This window comes from Apteryx mantelli, chromosome 2 (assembly GCF_036417845.1).
Source record: "Apteryx mantelli isolate bAptMan1 chromosome 2, bAptMan1.hap1, whole genome shotgun sequence".
Classification (NCBI taxonomy): Eukaryota; Metazoa; Chordata; class Aves; order Apterygiformes; family Apterygidae; genus Apteryx; species Apteryx mantelli.
This window is the reverse complement of record NC_089979.1, coordinates 118,479,315-118,497,442: the sequence shown is the minus strand read 5'-3', so window position 1 is coordinate 118,497,442 and position 18,128 is coordinate 118,479,315. Positions and strand designations below refer to the sequence as shown.

Sequence of the window (18,128 nt, the reverse complement as noted above, 5' to 3'; positions counted from 1 at the left end):
ACATATCATATACACAAGGTATTTGTCACAGGTGAAGCTCTAGCAGAGGTAGGATCTCCTGTCTCCATGTCCAGTTTATTAACCATTAGAGAAGCAGAACAGAGTGCTTAAAGCTTCTAGATACAGTTTTTAAAATTCCCTTGGATCTAATAAGCCTCAATCATTTTTTCTAGCCACCTTCCTCCCACACATGTTTTTCCAGCTCCAAATCCAGTACTGCAAAGGTAATTTGGATATTGGCTGCTAAAGCAACTACAGCTTTGAGTGGTGACACTTTTCAGCTGTAGGGATTGGGGTACAGAATCACTTAACTCAAGTTTGTGTCCTGGCCCCTCCAAGGAGCAGACTATCTAATTTTCTTTTTAGAAATAAATTCCTTCTCACCTGTTCTTCTTTGTATTGATGGATTAAGAATCTATGGCCAGTTTCTATAGCAATAGGTATTTTTCAGTAAACTAAAAATTTGCACAGAGAGGGGAAAAGAAAAGAATATAACAGAGGCCAAATCCACTCTACTATACTGCGTGGAATGTACAAGGTAGTAATCACTAGCTGTTGGAAGCCTGGAATGCATCCTATAATCAATATCTCAAATGGAACTGCTGTCAACACATTCAACTCCACGATCAGCCTGGCCTGTATTTTAAGAAAACACGTCAGTGCACTCTAACATGTCAGCTTGGTAGCAAAGATGATCCTGATGAGTGGCATTCAACTCATGTGTCCAGGTTGGACTAGATGATCTCCAAAGGTCCCTTCCAACCTCAGTCATTCTGTGATTCAACCATTCTGTGAAAGGAATAGAGGAGGCTCCGAGATTCTGGATTTCAAAACCCTTCTGTGCTCAGTTTTGAGCAGAGAGAGCTGCTGAAATTAATCCTAGTAGAAGACACCGAGCACAAGACCTCTGGGCTGCCTCAGACCCTCATGGGGACACTGAGACACTTTGCATAGTCTAGATGTCTTCAGTGGAGACACAGAACAGGAACAAGGAGGACTCTGCGCCCTGCACATGCAGGGGAGACCTGGGGGTGCCAGGTTCTGCTCTTCAATAGAGATTTACTGTATCCCTCTTTGCTACTCTTCATTCAACTGCCCCATGGCCAGGCTATTCTTCAGGCAGGCAGGAGACAGGTTCAAGTCCCTGCTCTGCAACAAGCACATGAGGATTTGAACCCAGCAGATGAGAAAGGGACTGGCAATGTTTCTGATGCTTTGGACAAAATAATATTGTCCTGAGCTGGATGTGTGCCTCCAAGAGTGGGTACCCAGATCTTGCCTCCTCCTAACTTAGCATTTCCTGCTCACCACCTGTGGCAAGCACTGAGCACATGTGAGGAGACCAACTTGTGGACCCCTTCCTCAGGCCCCCCTCCCCCCCAATTGGCTAACCTAAAATGGCCGTCCTCCACCATTACCCTGAGGTGGGTGCAGCAGGTATCATTGTGCTGAGGAAAACCTCCCTGAATCCCCAGCACTGGCAGCAGCTAAAAAAGGCCTCTTCGTGCTCCGACGTTTTGAGGTCTTCACCAGACTCACTGCAAGCGCAAAACTCCTGACCGGACTGAGGAAAGTGGGCAACGCCCCGCTGGAATCAGGGTCAATGCAAGGTAATGGGGCCCCAAAAATAGGAGGAAAGTAAATGCCTTGCAGTTATGTATTAGAGAGCTGAAACGGTATTACTGCATGTGGTTGTTTTTTAGTTTGTGTGTGTTAAACAAACTTCACGCTTTGGCTCAGAGTCATATTCACTGAGGATCCTTTTGAACTCACATAAAACACCCTTCTTTGGGTGACAGCACGCTGACCTTGTGTGAATCCCAGGCTGAGGCCCTCAACTCTTCCAGCGTGCTACAAAGAGACCTGGGCACCTATGTCAGGAGTAAGCATGCCAGCAAGGGAGGAGGACCATGCAATGCTACATTTCAATCTGCTTCAGGGACCTTCGGGGACCTTTTGGGCTACAGTAGCAGCCCAAAAGAATTTGTCTGAGAGCACTTGTTGATTGGTGAGTAGTTTCACTCATATGGCATTTCTTGTGGCTATCATCCCCAGGCATGGTGTCAGTTTGGGAAACAAGAGGAAGCACGGAGAGGCGCAGTTGTTGTGGGGCTGGGATACACATGCCAAGGCTAGAATAGGGGCCAGGAGAACTTCTCTGCAAGCCCATCTTGGTGGTTGAGTCATTTAATCGGAGTGGCAATCTTTGTGTGAACCTGTTAGTAAGCATGATGACAGTTTGGGAAACAGGAGGAAATGCAGAGGGGCAGTTGTGGTGGTGGAACGGGCATGCCAAGGCAACCGTAGGGGACAAGCAACTTCTCTGCAAGCACCTGTCAGTGGGTGAGCTGTTTCGCCTGTATAGCATTTCCTGTGCAAACCTGCTAGTAGGGGCATGGTGTCCGTTATGGAAGAAGGAGGAAGCACAGAGGGGCAGTTGTTGTGGGACCAGAATAGACATGCCAAGGCAACAGCAGAGTCCCAGGAGAACTTGTCTGCGAGCACTTGATGGGTGAGCCATTTCACCCAGACTGGGTTTCCTGTGCAAACTTGCCAGTAGGCATGGCGTCAGCTTGGGAAGCGGGAAGAAGCACAGAGAGGCAGGTGCTGTAGCATGGAATAGTTATGCCAAGGCAACCTTAGGGGCCAAAGAGAACTTATCTGTGAACACTTGTTGATCTGTGAGCTGTTTCACCCGTATAGCGTTTCTTGTGCCTAGCTTCCCCAGGCAACATGTCATTTTAGGAAAGGGGAGAAAGCACAGAGGGGCAGTTGTTGTGGGGCCAGAATAGGCATGCCAAGGCAACAGTAGGGGCCCAGGAGAACTTGTCTGCAAACACTTGTTGGTGGGTGAGCCATCTCATCCAGTTAGCATGTCTTTTGCAAGCCTGCTAGTAGGCACGGTGCCAGGTATGGAAGGAGGAAGTGCAGAGGAGCAGCTGTTCTGGGGCAGGAGCAGGCATGCCAAGGCAACAGTAGGGGCTCATGAGAGCTTGTGTGTGAGTATTTGTCAGTGGGTGAGTCATTTAATCAGCATGACACTTTTGTGAATCCCTTATTAGACACGGTTTCAGTTTTGGAAGGGAGAAGAAGTACAGAGGGGCAGTTGGTGTGGAGATGGAATAGGCATGTCAAAGCAACCACAGCGGCTGAAGAGAACTTGTCTGTGAGCACTTGTTAACTGGTGAGCTGTTTCATCCATATAACATTTCTTGTGGCTAACCCCATGCAGCAGTACAAGCTGGGGGCTGACCTGCTGGGAAGCAGCTCTGCAGAGGAGGACCTGGAAGTCCTGGTAGACATGCTGACCATGAGCCAGCAATGTGCCCTTGTGGCAAAAAAGGCCAACAGTATCCTGGGCTGCAGTAGGCAGTGTTGGCAGCAGGTTGAGGAAGGTGATCCTTCCCCTCTGCTCAGCACTGGTGAGGCCACATCTGGAGTGCTGGCTCCGGTGCTGGGCTCCCCAGTACAAGAGAGACATGGAGCTCCTGGAGCGAGTCCAGCAAAGGCCATGAAGATGGTTAAGGGGCTGGAGCATCTGTCAGCACCTGTCATGTTATGGAAAATCAAGCTTGCCAGCCACCATAACAGGGTCCAACCCTAGGTTCCCACTGAGGCAGAAGTTCGAAGTCAGATCGGAACAAAATAAATTTTAATGACACGCATGCGGTAATTACAGCTCAAGCTGGGTGCCTCCGAAGAGGGATCCCAAACAAAAATTCCTGGGCAATCATACCCTTACAATTTAAGTTCCCCACCCCTCATGTGATAGTTCAGACCAATAGTAATAGTTAGATCTAGGGTCTTCCCCTTCTTCATTGGGTTCCTTCATTGTCTCTAGGCAGGCTGCTGCTTTTCTTATCTTCAAGGTTGCAGCTTCTGCTCTCAGCTGTAACTTTATCTTTCCAGCTTGAACGAGCTCCAGGGCCCTCTTTCACATAACTAGGTAATATCTAGGTGAAAGTTCACTGCTTGCAGCCTAAGGCTTCAGCAAATTTAGCTACTAATGCTAAGCAAGTTATGCTAAGTGATTAATTCTAGACAGCTTCAGTCCACTATTCTTTAACACATCATATGAGGAGAGGCTGAGAGAGCTGGGATTGTTCAGGCTGCAGAAGAGAAGGCTCAGGGGGGATCTTCTCGATGTGTATGAATACCCAAAGGGAGGCAGTAAAGACAACGGAGCCAGGCTCTTCTCAGGGGTGCCCAGTGACAGGACAGGAGGAACCAGGCACAACCTGAAATAGAAATACAGGAAGGTCTGTCTGAACATTGGAAAATACTTTTTTTTTTTTAATACTGTGAGGGTGACTGAGCACTGGATCAGGTTGCCCAGAGAGGTTGTGGAGTCTCCCTCCTGGCAGATGTTCCATAGCCATCTGGACACAGTCCTGGACAATCTGCTCTAGGTGACCCTGCTTGAGCAGGAGGGTTGGACAAGATGAACTCCAGAGGAGCCTTCCAACCTCAAACATCCTGTGATTGTGCTCCACTGAGCAGTGGACTCATTTTCCTTAGGTTTTCTTCCACTCTACCTGAGCTTCTGCTTTCCAGACTGCCTCCCTGAATGCTTGGGCAGTTTCTCCATATTGTTCTTAAGTAGTTCACCCCTGCTTCCCCCTTCTGTGTTCTTCTTTTCTGCATCAAGCTCAGTCAGGATTTCTCTGTTAGCACAAATTTCTGATTTCTCCTGATGGTTTCCCATGCTGCATGCATTTATGCGCAGGCACTTCACATGGGCTCCCAGCTGTGCAACAGCCTCCACCATCATGCCATCCCCTAGACACTTTCTTACTGCCCCCTTTGCCTTCCCTTCTTTTTAGGTTATGACAACCTTTCCCCAATCCACTGAAGTTTAAAGCCTTTCTCACTAGCTTAGCAAGCCCCTTGGCAAAGTTATTCTTGCCCCTCTTTGTCAGACGGGTCCTGTCTGTGTCCAGTAGTCCTTGTTTCTCAGATAGGGTCCCGTGATCATAAAAGCCTGTGCTGCTTAAAAGGCTGTGCCTGCAGCACCAGCTCTGCAGCCAGGTGTTGACCTGCTGGATGGATTCACTCCTGCCTGAGCCTTTCCCCCTCACTGGCAGGATGGAGGAGAACACCTGGGCACTCAAGGCCTTCACCCTTGCTCCCAATGCTCTGTGGTCCCTCTTGACACAACTGAGGTCTCCCCTGGCAGTATCCCCACTGCCCACATTGATAAGTGTCATGGGTCGGACAAGTCTCAGCGATCCCTTTGCAACATCCCAGATCTGGGATCCCAGCAAGCAGCAGGCCTCCCAAGATATCAGGTCAGGTCAGCAGATGGGCACTTCCCTCCCCTCCCTCTTGTGGGGGAGGGCTACCTTTCTCTTTTGCCTTTTCCTTTTCCTGCAGAAACTTGGTTCAGGCTTAGGTAAAGGCAATGCCTCCCTCGACGGAGCTTCTTTGCCTGTTCCCAGAGTACTGTACTTGTTTTGTAATTGCAGATCTGCAGGTAGAGCAGGAGCTTTCCTCTTGCTGCCAGAAGTTTCCAGCCTTCCCCATCATGAAAGTCTCCATTCACTGCTCTTCTGGGCATCATCTTTAGCCATCCCTTCTTCTTTGCACCACACAGCTTGGGCTCTTGCCTTTGCAAGGTCTTTGAAGAGACCACATTGGTCTCCTGTTTGTCATTCCAGATGCCGTGCAGCCTGCTCACTTCTTTCTTCAGCTTCTTCACCTGGCAACTCAAGGCCTTGACCTCCGCACAGCTGCCCCAGCCTCTAACCCCAAGGAGAGGCACCAGGCACTTCCTGGAGCCAAGAACCAGGTGCAGCAGCAAAAGCCTGAGTAAAAAGGTGTCTGTAAAGAGGGCCAACACCAGATATTAATAAAATTTGTTACTAATTTAACAATTGGAATTAAGTTACATAAAAAGCAAATGTTAAGTCATAGTATGCAGCAAGGCTATCCTTCTCTTAAGAAGTCATCTGAGAAGATCCCCCAGTGAATTTAACTGCCTCTGAGCTAAATGGCAGCTCTCCCACAGCAGCTCAGAGCCCTGTTGGGGATTTGGTCTAGAAGGAAGAAAAAGGAAGAGCAGCAGTGCAACCAACACATGCCAGGGAAGGAGAGCTCCCTGAGGCCTGTGGCTGCTTGCCTTTTCCCATTGACCACAGAGCCCTGACTCCTTGAGCCTTGGTCCCCACACAGAACCTGACTGCTGCACTCACCTGTGAATCCCTGCTCCCTGCTCCATCAGCTGCATGGCCAGGTCCTTGCGGCCACATTTGTCCAGAGGACTGTACAGCACTTCTTTGGCTTTGCCTGGGAAGCGTTTGACCAGCAGCTCAGTCAGTTCATGGCTTGTAGTAACACCTTCCAAGGAAGCCTGTGGGATGTTAAATAGTTCCTGCAGATAAAATTTGCACTCGTTCAGCTCCTTTTCCTTGAGCTCGTCCAACGCTTCATTTATGTCCAGGCTCTCAGCCATCACTCCCCACACGGTGAACAACTGTGGAAGCAACTCTTAGGTACAGTGAATCAATGCAATGCACTGAGCTGTCCCATCTCAGACAGGACAAGGATGGGGAAAACTCTGGGCTGACACCCATACACACACCCCCAACCCACACTCCAGCCTTTACCTTCCCACTGCCCCACCTGCACATCCCTGTTGCTGTGCCTCTGCCTACCTGGGCTGAGATTCCCCCAGCTCAGCACTCGTCTCCCCACCATCTCTTGTGCCCCATGGCATGCTGGGGGACATAGCACTCCCATACTTGGCTTCTGTTGCTGCAGCCAAGGCTGTCACTAGTTATCGCATCCCCCAATCAGTTCTTCCTGGTGAGGAGCAGATCCAGGAGCATCTGCATTAAGAAGTCACCCCAACATCCTTCAGAAACCTGCCAGACTGCTTGCATCCTGCTTTGTTCCTCTTTCAGCAGAGATGAGGGAGGTTAAAAATCTCCCATAAGAACCAGGGTCTCTTATTTGGTGACTTCCTTCAGATACTTAAAGAGGATTTTGTCCGCTTCCTCACCCTGATCAAGCGGTAACATATTACCAGCGTCACTCTTACTGACCTCTCCTCTGATCCCAACCCATCAGGTTCTGGCCAGCCTGTCACCCACTCCACAGAAGAGGTCCATAGTTTCAAGCTTCTTCATGAAAAGGGCAACCCTCCCTCATCTTTTTCCCCTGCTTGTCTCTTCTAAAGAGCTTCTTCATCCACTCACATAAGCTCTCCCACCCCATCTCAGCAGTTCCAACACCACTATAGTTCTACATCCACATGCAGAACTGTGGCTCCCCCTGCTCTTTTCTCAGGCTGCATGCATTCGTGCACAGGCACTTAAGGTTGGGCCCCTTTCAACCTGTTTCATCCCTCTCCTGATCACTGCTCCACCACTTAACTACAAACTCTTATTGTGATCCCATGAATGAACCTAGTTTAAAGTCTTCCTCACCAGCTTGGCAAGGCTGTTGACAAAGATACTTTTACCCCCACTTTGTCAAAAGAATCCTATCTCACTAGAGGTCCCTGGTCTTCAAGGACAGACCTATGATCATAGAACCCAAAGCAATCCTGTAGAAAATTCTCACATGAAAACAATCTCATTGCAGTAACATGCCAGAAATATTCCAGTAACATGCAATCAGCTGCAGCTATCACTGATTTAGAAAAATAGCACCATCAGCTACACAGGAGCTGTCAGATAACTGGTATAAAATATGACCATGTATTTCTGGAACATATTATCATGAAGGAAATTACAGAATAGATAAAGAAAAGGGGCACAGTGAAACAGTAATAGCGACAATACAGTACAGAGGTGTAAGCCTGTGCTCTTGAGTTTGGAAGCTCTTCATGTGAAAGGGTAAAAGACCACCAGGATGACAAATAATTTTGGGTAATGGTGGAGAGATTCTTAGAGTTGGGGAGCAAATCAGTAGCGACTGTACAGCCTGCCCCTGATCCAGCTAAGGCATAGTAACACTCACCAGGAGTCCCCAGATGAGCAGGCTCTCACCCCACCTTGTGGTCCTGACAAACCTCAAGTGGGCAGGAAGGAGCCTCCCAGTGCTATGTCTTGAAAGTAAGGAACAAGTGATGTGCCAGAAAGTGACATCCAGAGAACATAATTTACAAACAAAATAGGAAGAACCCTTTAAGGTCACCATCCAGTTAAGCCTCTTTCTTCTAAAATTGGGGGGGCCAAACTGTAGTACAGTGGGTACATACATCTCAGCTAAAACCTCTTAATTACTAATGATATCTTTAGTTATCTTGCACCTAACAGATGCAAGAAGAAAAAATGAGCAACTTCCTTTGAACATACTAATGCCACACAATATATGTAGCTTGTTTTACTTCAGGCTGTTTTCCAGGTTTGCTTTTACTATAATAGGCATATGTACAGCAAAACAATCTAGCACTCTTTTTATGTTGATTGCCATGAAGTTAGAAAGAATAGTGAGACCACAGCAGTATGTAAAAAGAGATACAATTGAAAGTATATCCTGTTTCTTATGGCAAACAGTGTACTTCCTATTAATGCTATTAGTCACAGCAACAATTTATTCATTTGCTTTTACTATTGAGGATTATAATTAACAGAAAAAGATCAGTAATATTGCATTTTAAGATGCAAGAATTGATGTTCCATCACCCATAGCCATGCCTCCACCACAGAGAATGGTGGGCAGGCACAGTCTGCCCCTGCCCCTGCCCCCACCCCCCCTGCCCATACTCACCGATGTGACACACACCCTCACTTTGGAAAGAAAGTAAAGTTACTCACAGCATCAGTCACTTTATATACAGCCTTTCTGCCAGGATCAGAAACCACAACATGGTGTCACCAGAGAGGTGGAGCTAAGGCAAGGCAGGAAATACAAACCTCAGTTCTCTGCTCAGGGGCCCAACTGCAGTTGCAGCAGAGGCAGCACTTAAGGGAAAGCTACCAGATGGGCAGGTGCAGCAAATACCACTTTTTTTAAATTAGAGACTATTGTTGGCCAGAGCAGCCATTTCAAGCCCAGAAATGGCAGAGCAGACCCAGGGTGGCCTGAAGCATTTTTCACTCAGAGGCACAAAGTGCTGACTCCACAAACAGCATAAAGCAGTAGTTTACAGGCCTCCAGCTCCCACCCTTGGGCAAGAATTATCCCTCTTTTTAAACACACCAACTTTTTTTAAACACACCAACAGGAAAAAAGCAGTACCAAGCAGCACTCAAATATACCAAAATGGAATGCGTATTAAACCATCTTTATTTCTGCTCTCAGTACAGCAGCACTGAAGTTAAGACCACTCTGTGGCAGTTCCAACCCACTCGGTAGCCTGAGCTGTGGGAGCTGCTGACCAGTCCTCCGTGGCAGGCTGGGCACTCCAGTCCTCTGCAATGACAGAACATAACCCTGAGTGCACCCCCATTCTTTCCACCCACTAAAAGATGTTATGCACACTGCAGTCCTTGTCTATCCACACAAAAGTACCCATAAAAACTACCTAAGGGAGATCTTGTGCCCCCAAAATAGCCTGTTTGTGACTTTCAAGAAACACTGAGCCAAGATAGGCACCTTGTATCAAGCTGGCATAAAAAAAAGAAAGTTTAATGCACAAAGACATTCCCAGAAGAATGAAGTGCCTGATTAATGTTATTTAGTTCTCCCTCTGTTTATGAAAAATGAGATTCATTGCCAGCATTGTTCACATCTCTGCAGCCAACTGGACACAGGTAAGACTTTTCATGTCTGCTCCCAAGATCCCACTTCCTCCCGACATCCTTCCCCCTGCCCCAAACTGACCAGTGGGGAACTGCTGGATGGGCACAGATGGGACCTGCACTCCCTCAGACCAATCTGCAACCTCAGGCTGAGGAGGAGCAGTGAATTCAGGAGCCGGGGCCGTCCATTCAGTCTGGAACTCCTCCTTCGTAACTGCTTTCTCCGCTGCAGCCTGCTCCTCCTTCTCAATCTACAAGGGAAAACCATAGTTTAAGTCACTCAGAAACAATGCCCTGCACCACCACATGCCAGGCAATATGCACTGACTGCAGACAAGGCAACTAATTAACCACCATCCTAAGTGTAAAGTCTAATTATTATATTGGCAAAAACCTATCCTCCCATGGCAGGCACACAAGACTATGGGCAGGAGCACAGAAAACAGTATCTCACACAAGCACATCTCCACAGATCTCCTACCTCCTCAGGATCTCTGTAGAAGTACAAGTCAGGCATGACTTCCCATGGGTGCTCACGGGAAATCGTGCCACGCATACGCAGGACCTCCCGAGCCAGCATCCACCACATCAGACCCACTGAATGCGCTCCCTTGAAATAGGAAAAGAAAGCATTTAAGTTTTGCATCAAAGCCAATCCTTTAAAAAACACTTTTTTCCACAAAAAGAGCAAAAGATGCATTTGCACCAAGTCCACATTATTTCTTGGTAAGAGGAGGCACAATTTGCTAATGCCTGACAAATCTATCATGCACTTGGACTTAAGAAAGGACAGCTTTTCAAGACCCCAGTGACTTTTTAAAGTCTCTACAGGAACAGAAGCATGTTTCAATCACCAGCATATTAATTTGCAATACACAGCATAGCCTGAATCAACTCCCCTCCTATGGAAGTTTGTACTGCCCACTCTCCCACATATATCCAGTCCAAAAGACAGGGATTACGCTCATCACATTTGCAAGTATGCACAAATAAGAAAGCTTGACCACACAAACCTTATACACATGCTCAGACTTGACTTACATTAGAATTTTGGTTAATAACATCTAGATAGAGATCAAAGATAGTCTTCCATCTCCCTAAACTTTGCCTTCCAGATTGTTTGCGAGAAGAACAGATACCATTTCAGAGAAGTTTCTTCATCAATTCCCTTTACCTTTTCATATTGACCAGCTGTGGCAAGAATGACTATCAAACTCCATTCACTGGGCCACAAAGACCCTCGTGGTGTCAGCGAAAAATCCTGCCAGGTTACTGTAGCACACGTCCTACACTTGAGAGTTCCTTGGCCGGAAATTAGCCTCAGCTCCAAGCTCCAACTGTGTGCAGTTTAGTTCCTCCTTCTCACCCACCTTCTATATTGCTAAAAGCCTTAATTAGCTATTCACCCTGTTAGTCATACCAGATACAAGCCAACTTTCCCCTGCAGAAAGCATCCATCTTGCAGCCTAGGGTGTACTCTAGCTTTGAATGCTGCAACAAAGAATTTACCTTATTGTTGCATGGAATAGCAATATCCACATAGCGCAGTGGGGAGTCAGTGTTGCACAGTGCAATGGTGGGGATGTTGACATAGGATGCCTCTGTCAGTGGCTGATGATCAGCCCGAGGGTCTGTAACAACCAGAAGTCTCGGCTCACGGAAAGCTGCCTGGATCTGATTTGTGAAGGTACCAGGAGTGAAACGTCCAGCAATAGGAGTAGCCCCAGTGGCAGCAGCAAACTTCAGAACAGCACGCTGCAAAGTGAACCACAGCAAAGGTGAGGCAGGAAAACTCAATTTCAACCAAGGCACTCAGTTATGTTGTCAGAAAAGATGGATGAATTTCAATTGATACATTTGTTTGAATACCTGTGAAATCAGGGCTCCCTCACGAGCTCTGCACTCAGAAGGAAATGTAATAAAAACATTTAATAGCTATACCAACACCACAAGAAGGAGTTAAAAAGATCATCAAAAGCAGGAAGTCAGGAATACAGAGCAAAAGGTTTTGGTTTTTTTTTTTGAAAAAAACTTAGCTACTTAACTTCAAAGTTAGTTTTCCATAATAAAGTCATGAAAAGGAGAGAAGAAATAAAGGCCTTATGAAAAAGACAGCCAACTTCCTTGCAGTATTTCTACATCCTTTCTATATCCAGTAGTGTAACTTCAGTCATGAAAGAAAAAGATCACTATTAAGTATATACAAACTGCAACAGTGTCTATTAAGGCTGCAGTTACCAGTTCTTACCAACTTGCAACAGCTTTCAATTTCTCAGGTCTCAGCCAGCTGGGCATGTGGCAAGGACTACTATCAAACGCCAATCGTAGAGGAAGCTCCTCTCCTGGTGTTAGCGAAAACCCTGCCATCTGGTTTGCTGTAGCACACTTCCGACACTTGAGAGCTCATCGGCCAGAAACTGACCTCAGCATCAAGCTTTAACAGTGTGCAGCTCAAATAGAGAAGGCCATGCTTTTCCACTGTAAATCCACCCACTGTACTCCATAATTTTCAAGTATACTTGGCACCACCTGGATTACTCTAAAAAAGCTAAGCTCACAGGTAAACTTCAACAGCCAGTTAGACTTTATTTGAAGGCTGTGTCCCCTTGTACAACAGAATGTTTCTCTAAAAATCTAGAGATGATGAAATACACAAAAGATTAAAAACACACTTGTCACTGTTCCTTGCTCAATAACAAAGCAATTATTTCTTCTTTCAAAACTTTGGTATCAGATGTTCATTTTCCCCCAAAAGCAGTGCTAATGACTCAAGAAATAACTGGGGGGGGAGGAGGGGGAGAAGTGACAGCTAAAGTGACAAAGCCCAGCAAGAAGTACCCAATACAATATATGAAAGAACAAACTATCCAGCTGCCCCCTCTCATCCCTGAAACCTACAGGAATTTACAGAGGGTGTTAAGTTTCCATGGATCTGTTCTAAACTGCAAGTGTAACACAAAAACATGCTTCAAGAAAAGTGTTCAAGTGCCAAACTTTGGGTCACCCCTTTTATCATCAAGCTACCATTTGCAAGCATTATGCAAGGCCAGAGAGTCTTGCTCCCAAGACTGCAGGCCTCCTGACCAGTGAGGAAGGTCCATACCTGTCCAGTATTTCTAGAGGAGATGACGCTCACATCAGCTGGGTTCTCAATGGCAACAATGGCACGGGCTGCCAGGAGGAGCTTTTCCCAGGTCCTCTTCAAATTGATGATGTAAATGCCTATGAGTGACAAAAGAATTTAAAGTAAACAAGATCCTAATCAGGATCACACTCTTACTTTTATTAAACTCATCACACAGCTTCAGTTACTCTCATCCTGCAGTTAATGAAAAACTTCTGCGCCAGCAAAACCCCTGCCATATGGTTTTAATGCAGCACACTTGCAGCCCCAACCAACATAGACCAGGACCTGGTATGAGCTGCAAACCTGTAACACAGTGCAGCTCAGATTTAAAAACAGCACAAGCAAGAAGCAGAAATTACTATGGAAGCATCAAAAGTGTTTTATTGCTAAAATCAAAAACTAGCAGAAATACCCAAATTCAGTTTTGATTGATTTATTAAGTTCTAAAAAACACCTTTAGGCCTACTTTTTTTTTGAGTAAAATGTTTCAGTTCTTAAGGAGTCCTTTCAGGCCACACAGAAGCCACTGGAAAACTCAAGCATTGACACTTTCCTGTTTTGTCCAGCTCTGCCCACAACATCCAGCTACTCCCAGCTGCCTGAACCAGTTACACCGAGGGTCGCCCACCCTCCAGATTCACCATCGCTCTTCCTTTTATAGATATACTGCTCCATCTGAAAGTCAAGGTTGGTGCCTCCCAGGTGGGTCCCGGCAGCAAGGAATTTGAGGACATCCTCCTCCTTCATCTGCAGGACATCGAGACCTCCGGACATTGTGGGGTTTCCCTTTAGAAGCGACGACAGGGAACCTGCTGCGACAAACACCGCGGGTCAGCCACATGGGGAGCCCCCCATGGGAGGGCCCGGGCCAACGCGTCCGCCAGGCGCCCCAGCCGCCATTTTGGCTGCGCGGACTGCTCCCCACCCACCGCAGGCCCCGGCCTTCACCGCGGCTGGGCCCGGGCGAGCCGCCGGCAGCGCGGAGAAGGCCGCCGGCAGCGCCGTGGGGCGCATGCGCGGGGCGCCTCCCCGCCGCCGCCACCGCGCGCCCCGGGACTCACGCAGGGACAACGCCGTGTGAAGACCTCGCCGGGCACGGGGAGAAAGGAAGCGCGCTGCCGCATGACGTCTATATATAGCCTCCCCGCCGGCCAATGGGGAGCCGCGGCGCCGACAGGAAGGGAGGTGCTCCGCCGGTTGCTAAGGAAGGCGGCGCCTAGCAACCAGGGGGCAGAGAGTCCTGCGGGGGGCGGGCCAGCTAGCTTAAATTGTGTAGTATAAACTTCATCATATCACATTCCTTCGTTTTTCTATTTGGGTTTTTAGCATTTCCTTCCTTTTGATAAAAACGAGGGCTTCTGCTTGTTGTCACATTACTTCTTACATTTATTATCTTTATTTGGGATAGAAAGTAAAAAGGAGTTGAGCAAGCTGAACAGGTAGGGGGAGGATTCGCAGTTACCGAAATCCTGCTGTCAGGATTGCGTTCCTTTAGCACATCTTAAGCTGGAGGTGTCTGGGTCTTCCTCGGTGTACTCCTCTGCCTCCTTGAAGAGGAGAATATAGGGCAATGATAGCATCTTTTTTTCTTACCACAAAAAAAACCTTGTCCATCTTTCTAGGAAAGCTTCTATTGGGAACTTCCTCTTCTCTTAGGAAAAATTACCTTGTGTCTTTTTCTCCAAAGTGCAGTTCATATATGAGAGGGCCAGCCTTCACCCCTTTAAGGCATGAACTGATTAGCGAAGCAGCACTCCCCCTGAAATTTCTGCTGTGTTTAGCTGCTCGCAGTGTCCTTTCAGGCTGCCTCCCGTAACTCCTTTGCGGGTATTACGAAGTTCCACCCAATATGTTATCCAGCTAGGGTTTCCTTCCTTGTCCCCGTACATTAATTGGACAAATCAGTGAAAGATCTACATTACTGAATTAGTATGGTTGGGAAATATTTATCAGCTCTAAAAGTAGTTCCCCTTACTTGCAGGCTCTACTGCAGATTGCTATGAGGTGTGTGAGGCAGCAGAACCTGTCGCTTACAACTGCTGTATGCATGTTACAAGTCTTTCCTTAGTGTACACTCTAGGCTGTCATGTTCTAGGCTAGCAACTGTGACACATTGCAGCTAAAAACAGGTGTGAAACATGTTAAATGCTTTGCTGATATGCATGTAGCATATTGCAATACAGTTCCTCCAGTTTTTCTCTATGAGAGGTAAGTGGTTGGTGTTGATCTGATGGAAGTCTAGCGAAAGAGCTGTGTTCTTTGATTGTGTGCTGCAGTATGTAACAACGTAGGGAATTCATTTGTGCTTGGGAAAAATGAGGTGCTCTTTTAAAATTGCTTAATGTAGAGCATGGAAAATAATAATTCCATAAAGTGAAAAGAGGACAAAAATGACTTCTGAATTCAAAACCTAACCAAAAGACAAGTTGTGGAACACTTGTAGCATTTGTTCAGTAATGCGAGCCTGGACATCCTGGTATCCACTTGTTTTAAGATCTTTTGCTTACTTTCTTGCTTGTTCTGTTATATGCTTTTTTAAATTCTATTTTGGCTTCAACTCATTTTCTGCTTCCTGGAGATGTTTGGAATTTCTTACTATGCAGTCTTTCTCTTGTTTTGTTCATGCCTTTCTTGTAACAGCACTCCTTTAGGTTTTTCTCATCTATTTTATATAAACTGATATAACTACAGCTGTGTGATTTGACACAGAACCCCCGACATTGCTTTTGTAATGACCGTACACTGAGTTATTCTATAAAAGGTTAGAACATCATTTCAGGTATCCTTTCCACTTCTTGTAAAGTGAACACTTGCCCTGTTTTGGCGAGCAGCAGTTTGTGTGTTTACTGGCAGTCACATTCCATCACGCAAAACTTCAGCCTGCAAGTCAGGCACATTTTCTCCTTTTCTGTATGTTTGTGAAACGTTAATTAGAAAGATTAGATTATTCTTAGATTATTCTTTCAATGAATAATTCACACATTTGCCACATGGTGGTGCCAAAGGCAAGTACATCAAAGGTAAGTAAACCAAATTCTGCAAACTGTTGAATAATCTCCATTAACAAGAACATAAACTACTACACAAGTGGCTTACAGATAATATGCTTTTGTTGAACTTTGATAAATCCACTGTGGATATTAAAAGTTGACCTTCTGGAGCTATATACAATATTTTGTGCATCTCCAAATGGAAGCATGATGTAAATATTGGGGGCAGGGGTTGTTGTTATTGTGGCATGTATAATGAATCTATTTTGGAGAATATTCTTGCAGAATAACAAATCTTTATGAAAAGTATATTTCAACATGATTGGGAAATCAGTAACAACTACTGCAGTAAATACAATGTTATCAATGCTGCTGGTAAGCATTTCCACAGAAAGTTGTTTCAATGTTAAGGAATTTTTATCACCAGTTGTAATTGTTGATCTGCATGTGACCTTCACTGTTTCCAAATTCTGGCAAAATATAATAGAAGGAAAAAACGATCTGAATGCAATTCTCTTGCTAATAGTTTTTTTAATTTAGAAGCATACTTTTCACAATTTGAGTCATTTAGGTGAGAATTAGTAAAGAAAACTAACTGCAGTACAAAAGGAAGTTTTCTATTAAGTGCAAAGGAACCTCCCAAACAGCCAATAAAATTGTATGAAATGCATAATTTTATTTGGTCTACAATCTGCTGGTGAATATACATCCAACTTAATTATGTATTCGACTTTTTTTTCATACTGTGTCACTGAACCTCAATGCCATAAGATATGAATAGGGTATTAAAAACAAAGTTGAATACTAACTGATATAATAAGGCTGTTTGAAATCTATACAAAACTGTCTGAATGGGAGTATTAATGCAGTAAACAAGTATCTCATTTTGGTGTTTCAGTAATGTATCCTTCTCAAAGTATATCCACAAATACTTCCCTGACATCTGAAATGTTACTGTAAGTTAGAATTGCCCAAACCGTGCTGATAGCTCTGATAATAGCATTAAAAGTTGTTCTTGTTGTAGCCCTGTTTCAAAAAAATGCATGTTAATAGCTGTTGCCGGCAGAACAGCCTCGACTCGGGGGATTTCACGGAATTTTGCTGCCAGTTAACGTAAACTTTTAATTACAGATTTGGGTGTTGAAGGAAAAAAGGCAAGCAATTAAAGAAACGAGATTTAGGGAAGCACTTTCCCCAGGCCCAAGTCTCAGTCCAGCACCTCTCCTCCCCTTTCCTCCCCGCCCCGGCGATGCGTTCGGCGCCACAGCGGGCGCGCAGAGGGCGGCGGCGGCGCCTAACGGTTTCTACCCGCCGCTCACCGCTCCTCGCTCCGGTCCCTCCGTTGCTGCCAGCTTCTTGCTGCTCCTCTGCCCGGCGCGGGTGGCCCGGGGACCGCGGTCCCCGCCGCACTCCCCTCCCCGGCACGGAGTGCTTCAAACCGTGTCCCCAACTAAGCCCCCTTCCGCCTGGCGCCTCCTTTTTGTGCCTCCCGCCCCTCCCTAACCCCGTGTAAGGGGCAGCGCCGCCTGCCGCTGCGGCGGGCTGAGGTTTTGGCGCGCAGCGGCCGGTTGCCACCGTCTCGGAACCGGCTGGAGCCGGCCAGGACCGGCTCGCGGCGATGCCCGGGCGCTTTCCGTACAGGGCACCCGCCAGCTCCGTGTCGCCGGGGCCCTGGTCGTTGTGGCCAATACAATGATAAAATCCAGATTCTTGCATTAGAAGATTTTATAGCCTTTTCTTCTTATTGCTGTTTAGCTTTGGGTCTGGAACAATTTCATTTTCAATCTGAATGTGACTTTGCCTGCGTTTCATGGATTGTATTTCCCCACCCCCATTGGTGCATTCTTAAATAATTTTCCAATTTTTTTTTTTCTCCCATCTCCCCATGCGATTGACAAGCTGTGGCACTGGCTTAATAAGAAAGTAAATAGATGGACAAATTTTGATTCTAGCTAATGGATTCTTTCCCTAACATGCCTTGCTGCTTAGTTTTCTCTCCCAATTGTCTCTTTTCTAGCTCTTGATATAAGCTACTGATGATACAAAATTCTGCCTGATCTGTTGTTTTTTACTAAAATAAGTGCATGTAGTTAAATGTACCAAAGAATACTGCATCAGCTTTTTCAGTGTTAGAGTTTGGTTTAGTAACAGTTTGATTTAAAAGGGGTTGATCCTGTTTAAGAAAGGTTGCTCCCCACCTGTTCCCTACGTGTGCTTAACAAAACCTGTTCTCTGAAAAGCGAGCTCTTCTTTGCTTTGGGAAAGCCTCAGTTATATGAAATAATGAGAGTAGCAAAGGTCAGGACGTTCATATTCTAAATG

At 46.2% G+C, this 18,128-nt stretch overlaps 1 protein-coding gene and 2 non-coding genes across 4 annotated transcripts; all 3 read right to left on the bottom strand.

Annotated features, from left to right (window-relative positions):
- Positions 1–9,216: 9,216 nt before the first annotated feature.
- RPSA (ribosomal protein SA) lies at positions 9,217–13,950 on the bottom strand. 2 transcript variants are annotated; one of them, XM_013948129.2, is made up of 7 exons: positions 13,878–13,950; positions 13,458–13,625; positions 12,793–12,911; positions 11,199–11,444; positions 10,171–10,299; positions 9,772–9,940; positions 9,217–9,360 (listed from the first exon to the last, which is right to left on the bottom strand). In XM_013948129.2, exons 2-7 carry the CDS (start codon positions 13,588–13,590, stop codon positions 9,266–9,268), a joined length of 891 nt encoding a protein of 296 aa, XP_013803583.1. In that variant the 5' UTR covers positions 13,591–13,625; positions 13,878–13,950; the 3' UTR covers positions 9,217–9,265. The 2 variants fall into 2 exon arrangements, with proteins under 2 accessions (XP_013803583.1, XP_067147435.1); XM_067291334.1 differs by having other exon boundaries at positions 13,458–13,628; positions 13,878–13,922.
- On the bottom strand, positions 10,879–11,037 carry LOC136991470 (small nucleolar RNA SNORA62/SNORA6 family). The gene has a single exon (XR_010883624.1). It is a non-coding gene; the product is annotated as a small nucleolar RNA SNORA62/SNORA6 family (small nucleolar RNA).
- Positions 11,981–12,140, bottom strand: LOC136991469 (small nucleolar RNA SNORA62/SNORA6 family). The gene has a single exon (XR_010883623.1). It is a non-coding gene; the product is annotated as a small nucleolar RNA SNORA62/SNORA6 family (small nucleolar RNA).
- Positions 13,951–18,128: the final 4,178 nt, after the last annotated feature.